This window comes from Dermacentor andersoni, chromosome 4, assembly GCF_023375885.2.
Source record: "Dermacentor andersoni chromosome 4, qqDerAnde1_hic_scaffold, whole genome shotgun sequence".
Taxonomy (NCBI): Eukaryota; Metazoa; Arthropoda; class Arachnida; order Ixodida; family Ixodidae; genus Dermacentor; species Dermacentor andersoni.
The window spans coordinates 5561370-5572500 of NC_092817.1; the positions used below are offsets into that span (position 1 = coordinate 5561370).

An 11131-nucleotide genomic window follows, 5' to 3' on the forward strand; every position below is an offset into this window, starting at 1 on the left:
CATTACAACGCCAACAAAGACAGCCTCTTCCTGAAGGAAAGCTCGCGTGCAGCCGAATTTCGTGGTACAAATTATCACAACTAATCTGATAGCATCATTAGCTTCTAACTGCACTTGGGTTTAGTGACGTATGGCTCTGCGCTTGACAGTTCTAGTATAGCGCACGCAAAGCTTCTGCGCACGCTACGACATAGCGTGCTCACAATCCGAATGTGCCGAACGCCATGAAGAGCTTCGTGGGTTACGTACAGGCGCAATTTTTACAGCGATGCTGTATATGGCTGGCCAATTCGTCTGTCAGTCGCCTGTACGCCGAAAACTCCTCCGGCGCAGTCAAAGGAAAAAGGAGAGGCGCGCGATTAGCCAACACCAACTAGATATATAGCGCACAAGGCCTGTTTACTCCGATCCATCACTTCACGCTGCGTGACCCAAAATTTTCATTGACAAGGCTGGTGTGCTGAAAGCGGAGACGTCAAAATCACTGTTGCCTACTCAAGAGCATCCCCATTACATTCTATGGCAGTCGGGTAGTTGTCCCGTGTCGTCTTCTCTCGTCCGTCGTTTTATTTGGCGCCTTCGTCGTAAACATGTATAACCAACTCGCCCACCACTATGTGCTCAGCGTGCTCAGGGGCCAAGTAAGATGACGTCATGGATCGAAGTGAAAAGGCCTTGTGCTATCTAGCTGTAGATGGATTAGCGGCGCCAGTAGTATCGTCGTTGCTCTCCATCGCAGCCGAGCGCGCTCGCAGCAGTTTCTCTGCGACTCCGAAATGGGTGGACCACGCGTCATACGTACTCCTTAAGAGCAGGTAGCTTTCGATCAGCAACACCGCGAACCGGGAACGAGCTCGTCTGCGCCGTCCTGATGCTGCAGCCCGCGCACAAGAAAAAGCTCGTGCAGCCGAGCGCAAGCAGCAACTTGAGGATCCGGCAGCCTACCAAGCCCTCGTTTAACGAACCGTCGGGATTGACCCAGTGATGAACACCGGGGTCGCACGTTCCCAGCTTCGCTGGTCAACCATCTGTACGGAGTGCTTGGACAGTGGTATTTTAGCGTCGGGAGCTTTGCGTGGCCAGCGTAATAGGATGGCGGTTCCTAAACTGGCCCGCCGTGGTGGCGTAGGGGCTTGAAAGTAGCGCTGCTAAGCCCGAGGGAGTCAAACCCCGGCGGCGTCGACCACGCTTCGACGGGGGCGAAGTGCAAGAACGTTGGTGTACCGTGCATCTGGTGCACGTTAAAAAACCTCATGTGGTCAAACTTAGTCCTCCGCTACGGCGTGCCTCTTGGTTTTGACACGTAAGACCCAAGAATTCAAGTTTCTTTAAACAGCCCACTTTGATTGGATTTTGGCCTCGTTCTTGCTCTTCGCCGGGGCATCAAAACAAAAGTTGAGAAATAGGGAATCAAACTTCATTCATCTCAAGAAGAGAAAGGGAGCGGCCGGAAAAGGCTGCGTAACTGAGGCTTTACTAAGCCCAGGCCACGTGGCTAGAATTCGACAGTGAGCAGCGCTGGCATATGTACAATGTTGCTTGAAATAAATTCCTAGGTACTCTACGAGAAACACATGATGTGCGAAGAAAAGTTTGCATCACAGTAACGAAAGTGCACGCGTAGGAAATAGATTCAGTTAAGAAGTACATGCGCGATTTAGAAAAAAAAAGAATGCTACAGCAGGAAACTGAGATGTAGGCAAAATTGCACAGTATGTGTGCATATATATATATATATATATATATATATATATGGTTGAAGAAACGAAGGGGCACACTTCCGAAAATTACATGCTTAATGTTTTAAAGTTCCGGCCGTGGCACGGCCTTCGTCAGAATATATCAGAATTCTGACGAAGGCCCTGCCACGGTCGAAACGTTAAAACATTAAACGTGGAGTGTTCGTAAGTGTGCCCCTTCGTTTCTTCAACTGCCTATGCACCGGACCTAGAGAACCTTTTCTTGAATTGATATATATATATATATATATATATATATATATATATATATATTAAAACAAGAGCAAGCAAGAAGAACCATACAGGGGTATCTTGTGATAAATAAATGAAAAAGAAACGAGCGGACGTATACAGTATCCCGATTTTATCCATTATTAGCCAGGATGAGCAGGATTGCGGTATGATACCGATTGCCGCCCGTAATTTGTGCGACAATTATATGGAATCGTGCGAGGGTTCACGTTGAACGAGTTCATGCGGTCAACATTTTCCTCGATAAGGCAAATCCGTAGATGCATGCCAGACGAAATGAGTAAATAAATTCAACCGGCATCATTTTGCATGCGAAAAAAAATATTTAGAAGTGTGCTGGTTGGAAGAAATATTTGCTGCAGCACGAATTGTGCAGTTCTGACATAATTTTAATTTATTGATGTCTTGCATTGATGTTGCCCAGACTAGCCGACAATGATTAAATGTACATAGAAGCAGTGAATTATATACAGTTCGTTTCACAATAGTGGGCAAGGCAAGCTAGTGTCGCTGTGATAGTCCTGTTATTTTGTTTAGCTTACTGCAAAGAAGCTCGATATGTTTGTTGCAAAATAAACTTTCTGAAAATATAACCCGTGTATTTTTTATATCACTACTATTGTAATTTCCTCATCGTTTAGGTACAACGGGTCAGATAAACTGTGCAATCGTACATGATTTTTTCTTAAGCACTTGGAAAATACCGGTGAAGTGGAAATTGTATTAAAGTTATTTACGTCCTTTTTCTTCACCAGTGTGGATAGCTACCACCTTTTCAATCTGCATTTTCTCCGGAAAGCAACCTCTGTTCGAGAGATAACTAAGTTCTAAATTTCAGCTTCAATCGGCGCAATTATGTCCATAATAAATTTGATTAGCCTAATTCGCGTATCATTTGTCTCGCATGAGTTGGAATTATTTAGGCAAGGAAGCACATTTTTATCCTTATTCTCAGTCGTGTGAAAAAACACCATGGTGTCAGAGAAGTTTGCTGTCTTGCGAATCGAGGGAGCATTTGCTGTGTTGCAACTGCTCGGCTCTCTCCGATGGCTACGGAATCGAAACGTTCGAAAAGTCTGCTGCGCGCGCAGCACCGTTTTTGATGAGCATTTTGCCGACGTCAGATACATCGCTCTATTTCGTAAGGCTGTGCACTGGCTTCCAGAACAGCGGAATTATTCACCACATCGTGAAAACAGGCTCGATAATACCCTTCTTTCGCGGCTTTTAGTTTAGCGCTGAGCTTATTTCTAAATACTCTGAAAAATTTTAATTTGTTTATGTCATTAGTTTCATCAAGTTCCCAGTACTGTCGGTTCTTTTTTTATGTTTACCTGCCTTTGCAGATAACAGTTTATTCATGGTTTGCGAGACATTTTACATCTTCCTGCATACAATACCAGGAGAATGTTTTTTTTTATAGATGACTTTAAAGTCCACAATGCACGCTTGGTACATGCTATCTGCGTCAGTATACAACAGAAAGCGGCTCCAATCACGATTCTGAACTTCCGTTCGAAAGCTTTGCAGGGAAGCGCGTGCGCATAGGGGCGCCTCGTTGTTCACGCTTTCGCTTCGTCTTCCTTGAGGACCAAATGTTGGCCACGTTCTGTTGTCATTGCCGAGGCCAGCCGTGTGTTCCGACGAAGCGCGTCTTACCCAGGCACGCGGCGCCGTCATCCCCGAGAGCCATCCCTGGCGGGCAAGCGCATGCGTACGATCCCTGAGTGTTGATGCACAGGTGGGAGCAGTTGTGACTGCCGAATAAACATTCGTCAACATCTGCAAACAAGAATAACAACTTTGAAATAATGAACTCAGCCAGTACACCTTGATACAATAGCAGCAAATGAAACCATCACAGGGGAACTGTGTAATCTATGGGGATGTTTCTATTCTGGCCATCATTGTGAACAGTCTACGTTGACAGCTAAGGAAACAGCTTCCAGCCGAAGTATTGCTGGCCGAAGTAACGAAGTGCATCTGGAACCATCTGAAACACGTTTCTGCAACATGACGTCATCGAGCGTCGCCAAGAAAAAGCTAGCAAAAGCACATATTATCGCTGTACATTGACTTTGCGTGTATGAACGTACGAATGAAGCGCCGCGACTATGTTTACATGTGGGCAGGCTACCTTCCCGTCGACGGTTCAAGCCTTCTTTAGCCGCCATCTTGTTTGAGCAGCAATGTACCGTGCATTGTTTATTTAATCTGAAAGCCTTATATGCCCCATTACCCGAAAATCTGGCGTTGTAGTCGCCGGCGTGACCTAGTGATGGTACCGAAAACTGGCGACGGCAAGAGTAAAACAACATGAAAAAATACTCTGATTGACGTCAAATTTCTGAGTGAATTACCTGTAACCAAAGTAAATCAATGCCTTTGAAAATAACGCTAGATACATTTAGGTCTGGGTGGGAATCCAACCGCGGCCACCGAGGTGCGACACGCTTCCCTGACGCCTCCGCGCGTCTGAATGACTGCCTTTAGTGCGTGCGTCAGCGTGCATGTCACGTGGCAGCCTTCTGGCTGACACACATGGTGCGATTTTCCGTGCGATCCGTCGTAAGGCGCCTCGCGTGCGACTTCCCGCATGCGGCGGCGATTCGAGACACGCGGTAGGAATGAGTGAGCGGCGCCCAGCTCCGCCCCCCCCCCCCCCCCCCCCCGGCGTGGAAGCTCGGAGTACTGCGTAACTTCAAACAGAAAGGGAAAGCAAACGCATTTGTCCAGCTCTCTTGTTTCAAACAAACGATGTCAGCATAAACACCCCTATGCGAACACCGTAGACGTGTTTACGCAAGGCCGCGTTCGCAGTGCCGGCTCCGCTGACATCCGCCGATGGCTAGGAGTAGGCAGGCGTAGCTCGCTCGGCCATCGAATCCGGCACCGGTGGCGCTTGCGGCCCGATCGCTTGTAGCTCACATAACGAGGCGCCTATCTTAGTTGGCACAATGTGTGCCCAGTTATGTTACGCTTAAATCACAGTACATTTGATTTCATCGGCGCCGACGGAAGCGAACGAGCATGCCAGGCGAGCTTGCGATCGCTGGGAGACGGTGTAGGCCTAGCTCGCCGGCCGTCTATCCGGGGCCGAGAGCCCTTGCGGTGCATGCGCGGGTCCTAATAAAGCGCCTACATTCGTGAGCACAATCAATGCCCAAACATTTATGTTGGTCTTGCGTGAAAACACGATTAGGTTTCCCGACGCCATTGGCAGCGGTGAGAAAACCCGCCAGTCAGGAGAGCCGCTTCGCATAGACGATCGCTGCGGCGTCTGCGCTGACCGCTTCCGAGCAGAAATGCCGCCAACGATGCACTATTTCGCGTAACCTTTTAAAACACGCACACTTTCGAGATCGCTTTATCCTGTAAGCTATTTCATGTCAGAAACAAACTGTAGCCTATATATGCGCCGCCGTCAGCGGCGAAAGAGGCCCGAGTTCAGACCAGGAAAGAAAAGAAAACATCACGGGCACGATCGGAGCGGCGAGGCGCTCGCCCGCGGGGTCTACCACGTGGCCGCGACGTGCAGACCATTCCGCTGCTGTCGTTGGCTACCGCCGTCCGACCGACGTGCGACCACGTCCAGCAAGTTGGTCGCGGCGGATCCTGTCGAGAACCTGTTGGGTGCCGATGCGAATGGTCGTACGACGGGTCGCACCCGAAATCGCACCATGTGTCTCGGGCTTAAGGTGCGAGACACATGGCGCAATTTTGCGATCGCACCACTGCCGTTAAAAGCCAGCAATCAATCGCCCTGACGCCACGTCACCCTCTCTCTCGGGAGCACGTGTCATCTGCGAGTTCCTTGACCGTGCAAGCTCTCTCCTGCGTTCTGACACATTACCTTTACCGGTAGCAGTACTGTGAAAGACAAAACTAGCTTTTATTGGGCGAACCTGTGCCCACAAAACAGGCTACACTTAAAGCACAACGATAGCGGCGAACACAGTCGGCGATCGTCGAAAATCTGCTCAGCGGGTCAAGTGCGTCGGTTTTTATACAGCAGCCATCGAATGTTCCAGACTAATCGCTGGGACCCGCATGCCTTCCACAAAGTTCTACAACATTCGAGTCACGCGATGAAATCAGATAACACAAGATTCGGCGACAACAAACAGCGGATAGAAGCATCGATAACTTTCCAGAAACTTCGGATACATGCAGACGCGTCCAGCGCTGTGCGATAACATTTGTTAGCCGGCGAATGTGGTCGCCCGTTAAAGATAAGTACACGTGTCAATATGTTTTCTTGCGTCCTCGTTTATTGGAGCTGGTTATATTTGCAGTATCCTCTAATACTCACCTCTTGTTCTGTTTATATGCGTCCTCGTTTATTTCCATTGGTTATGTGTTCCCCAGCGAGAGGCTCCGGACGGGGGGTTCTATTCAGGGCGGCTACGATGGCTTTGAGAGCCATCTGCGACGGGGGCATAGTCCACCACGTGCTGTGTTTCCGCAGCTTAGTTCGCGTTAAATTGAAATTAAATTATGGGGTTTTACGTGTCAAAACCACGACCTAATTACCAGGCACGCCGTTGCGGGGGCCTCCGGAAATTCGGACCCCTTGCGGTTCTTTAGCTTCCACCTAAACCTAGGAACACGGGTGTCTTCGCATTTGACCCGATTAAAATGCCGTGGCCGGGATTCGATCAGCGACCTCGTGCTTAGTAGCCCGACGCTATAGCCACTAAGCAGCCACGGCTGGTTTACCTCGCGTTGATGCGAGACGCGGCTTCAATTCGCTCGCTGCTGCTGCCGCGCCTGCTCGCTGCAGCGAGAGCGAGCTTGCGCGGTCTTGGAGTGAGATGTGTCCATGTTTGCTTGTGCGTGCGCGACGCCATTCTTGTTAATTCTGTTACAGTTAAAGCTGTATCTAACAAAACCCGATTTACGAAGTTCGCGATCTAACGAAGAAATTCCCCGGCAAGTACCCATAAGGTTTAATGTTGTCATCAACCCGAATTAAAGAAACTATCGTGCATCAAACGCGATTTAACGAAGCTTTTCCAGAAAGGAATGCGTCAAGAAAGAAGCTGCAATTTCTTACTAATTTTGACGCAGACGGTCTTTTTTTTCGAGCGCGAGCTCTAACGCTATCGCGGTAATACATCTACGCACTCTAGTCACGGCCCTCGCTTTATTTTGACGAGGCTGCACGACGCGCCCACGCCACGGAACAACGGACTCAGCAGTCACTAGCGTTCTTACGTACCAGATGGCGCTAGGGGCGGAGGTAGTTGGGCTACCCTCGCGGACTTTTCATACGCGCCGGCGTGGGTTAGCGCCAAATACAATGCCGCGGTAACTTTTGAGGGTCGCTAGGATACAATTTTAGATGTAGAAGGACCGAAAAATTCTTTACTCGATTATCCTAACTTCCTGATTTCACGAAATAATTCGATCGTGGTCATCACTTCTTTAACTCGAATTTCAACTGTAGTATACCTACGTTTACAAGATTATACGGCCGATAAAACTGCTAGTCTTACTTCTTACAGGTATTAACTCATTTGCTTTCGCAATGGATGCTTCGCATTTCGGGCGAAGCTACGACTTAGTTTTGCTTCTTTGATTTCATACCTATGTTTATTTATTATACATTAACAATCATATTTTAATCGTGTAAACATCAACTTTACGTTTCCTGTAGTAACAAGTATTATTTTTATGTTTGTAAGCATTAACAGGAGGTACCCCTTTAACAGTCCTTGACTACGAGACCTCCTCTATATATTTCATGCCTAAATGTACGTATATGTTATGCAATAAACAGTTATTCTGATTCTGTTATGCCTTGGTAGACACGAACAGCTGCTTGTCGTGGTATGGCGATTGTTTTTGGTTTATTTCCTGTTGTGTGAAAGAACCTATCTATACATAATGCAGATACGTAGAGGCAGAACTAGAAATGTCACTGAATTCAACGTCTGGACAAGGGGACTTGGCTTCCTCAGTTAGTTTTGCGTGTGATAAAATCCAAGGGTTGTTTGCCATTGCACCTCCATGCTGTGTCTTGTCGACGGTGGTCCCGTCTTTGCGCGCATGTTGGACAACATGTGCGTGTTAACGTGACATCCACGTATCCAACTTACAGCGCAATAGTGACAGGAGCGCCATCGCTGGCGGCCCTTGCGCATGTAGCACAGTTGATCATCTGTAAACTGAAATGGTCTGCTAGCCAAGGGGTACGTAAAAGGGACAGACAAGCCTATCCTTTTTATACCGCCTTGAACTTGGCCTATATTGTGCGTCTGCGTCAGTGCACTTAGGGACAAGCCAACGTTACTAGATTAGGTTAGGCTACGTGAAGTGAGCAACCGAACGTAGTATAGCGTTGCGCTGAGCAACCAGCTTACCATACTGGCAATATCTGCCTTCGTATGAGTCGCTGCACCGACATTCAGAAGAGCCGTCGTCGTTCTCGATGCACTGCTGCTCGTTCTGGCACGGGGACGTGTTGCACGGCGGCACCCTTCGGGAACAGCGCGTGCCTGCAGTCAGATGCACCGCAGATGACCGAAACATATAAGCGAATGAATAAGCCCTGCGGTCCAGAAAGCTTTTGCATTCTGCAATTTTTCTAAGGTTCGAGGTAGGCGGCAAAAGCGAAACGTTAATTTCGGCTGAGAGATACATTATTTTTCTTGTTCATTTAGTCATGGTAACGCATTATCGTTGTTTTAAATTTTGAGGGTGTGCGAAAGTGAAGCCGAAGCTTTGGTATGCTAAGTAAAGGAAGGAAGGAAAAAGTGGAGAAGGAAGGCAGGGAGGTTAACCAGTTTTGCCTAACCGGTTTGCTACCCTACACATGGGAGGGGGATGGGGGGGATGAAAGATGGGGAGAAGAGATAGAGGGCACATAACACGGCACACACATCGTTGGTTACAGTCTGTCACTCTTGTGTGGTACGTGACATCACTGTCACAGTCGCTTGTCCAAGCCCGTATCCTTCATAAACCGAAGTAGTCCCTTCGTCGCCTTCAGCTGCGATGTCTTCAGTCGGCGATATGTGAAAATGGTTGCAACTGACAATGGTCTACTGTCAAGGTGCGCTAGAACGGACGCCATGGACTGTCTCTGAACATTATATTCAGGACAGTCGCACAGAATGTGTTCCAGATGACGAGACCGAGCATTTTCGGCGGTGCTAAGTAAAGGAATTACGTAATGATACCATAACTGAAATGCAATGCAAGAAAAATATTCCGCTTAAAAGGAACAAGGTAATGCAAGGTTTCCTAAAGAAAACACTGCAATTCCTAAAGAAAACACTGCACGTGACACTAAAACCTTCACAATCTGCTGCTGGCGTTCTAGGCCCAATCATTTGGTGAGAATAATGCGCAGGATGCGTGCTGCGAGTGGACTAGCGTCACGTGGGACTCGGCAGCTTCGGCCACGTCTGAGTTGTGTACTTTTACTCTGAACAGCTGGAGATATTACCGCAAGATAGCCAAGATAATGCGCGATACTTCGTGCATTTTTCATTGAATTCTCATAACCAGATAATATTTAAATATGATTCCTTCTTCAGGGTGTCCCGCCGTAACTTTAGCCAAACATTAAAGATGGGCGAATACCACGAAGCTGGACAGAACCAAGGTAATTTTGTTTGCCGTTGCTTGGATATACTCAGATTATTGTCTTGATTTGCCAAATTTCCTAATTAGCCTTAATTAAATAATCACCTTCTCAAATATTATTATATGGAAAGTGTCGATGACGAAATTGTAGAGCGACAAGAAAAACGCCCAATACACCTGCCTGTTGCTGAATACGCGCTACGTAAAAGTGTTTTCCGAGCGTGAAAGCAGCCCGCACATGCACGCAATAGTGCCGCGCGACCGGCCGCTCGAGGCACTTTGCGTGTATTCGCGGGATTCTTTCACGCCCAGAAAAACACTTTTGTGCAGCGCATATTTAGCAGCAGAAAGCTGTATCGGGAGTTTGTCATGTCGCTCTCCAATTTTCTCATTGACGCTTTTCATATAATTCAATAATTTGAGAAGTTGATTATTTAATTAAGCCTAGTTATCTAATTGGGCGGTATAAAGAAAAACAATCCAAGTATATCTCCAAGCGGCGGCAAAGAACATTATTTTTGTTCTGTCCAGCTACGTGGCATCTGCATATATTTGAAATCTGGCTAAAGTTACACGGGACACCATGTATACAATCAGACATGTTGCGTTCTTTAATAAATATTGAACAATAAGAACATAAACAAATTAATCAGTGGCTGCAGGAGTTATGAGGAGGGAAAACTATTATTTAGCCATTATTGAGGGAAAGTTGCGCGTCAGGCATGCCGTCAAACACTTGTAGTGTCCTGAGCAAAGTGGTGGTGCGTAGCTATAATAATCACATAGAAGAGAAATAGCTTTGATTTCGCCATAGTTCGATATGCACGGTTTCTTCTTTGCCACCGCTAGACAGAACTGACAGAAGAGAAAAACCACGTATATCATTACCGACAGGTTTGGTAGTTCCAGAAGAAACACACGGTCTCTGAAAGCTCTGACTTATTTCGATCTTCGGTGTTAACCGAGCTAAGTGTACTACATACGCCTTCTTGCATTCCGCCCAATCAGAAAGCGGTGCCGTGGCGGGGACACTGGATTTCGGCAGCAGAATGCCATAGTCACTAAGTAACTGCGGCGGGTGGCTCATACATCCAGAGACACACTTGCAAAGAGAGAACCCTCTTAGTGACGTGAAGTGAATGGGTCAGTGCGGAGTAACGGCCCCAGCTTCTTCTTGTCCAGTAATGCGAAAGAGAGCGGGGTCATGTGAGGTGCCCTCTCCTTTCACGCAACACCTGGCGCGCTACAGCGGCAGTTTAGTGCCCCTGCTCTGCTCCGTCGAAGGCGCAGCTGATGACATGGCGTCGCAGCCAATGGCAATGCGCGTTTAGGTGCCGTTTCGCTGCCACAGACGACAGACGCCGCCTTTTTCGCTCAATGGGCCATTTGACGCTTTCGCATCAAGAGCACCCATGCAATCGTATCTGCTTGCTGACTGGCACTCGTTAATTATGAGGTTTTACGTGCCAAGGCAACGTTCTGGTTATGAAGCACGCCGTAGTGGGGGACTCCAGAAATTTTGACCACCTGGGGCTCTTTAACGTGAA

At 47.7% G+C, this 11131-nt stretch overlaps 1 protein-coding gene across 1 annotated transcript in view; it reads right to left on the reverse strand.

Annotated features, from left to right (window-relative positions):
- LOC126536037 (sushi, von Willebrand factor type A, EGF and pentraxin domain-containing protein 1-like) overlaps positions 1-11131 on the reverse strand; it is a 279450-nt gene that overhangs the window by 63922 nt on the left and 204397 nt on the right. Inside the window, exons 25-26 of the mRNA XM_072287493.1 lie at positions 8357-8491; positions 3651-3773 (exon numbers count right to left, since the gene is read on the reverse strand). Coding sequence (XP_072143594.1) covers positions 3651-3773; positions 8357-8491 — 258 coding nt within the window. The remainder of the gene's footprint in view (positions 1-3650; positions 3774-8356; positions 8492-11131) is intronic.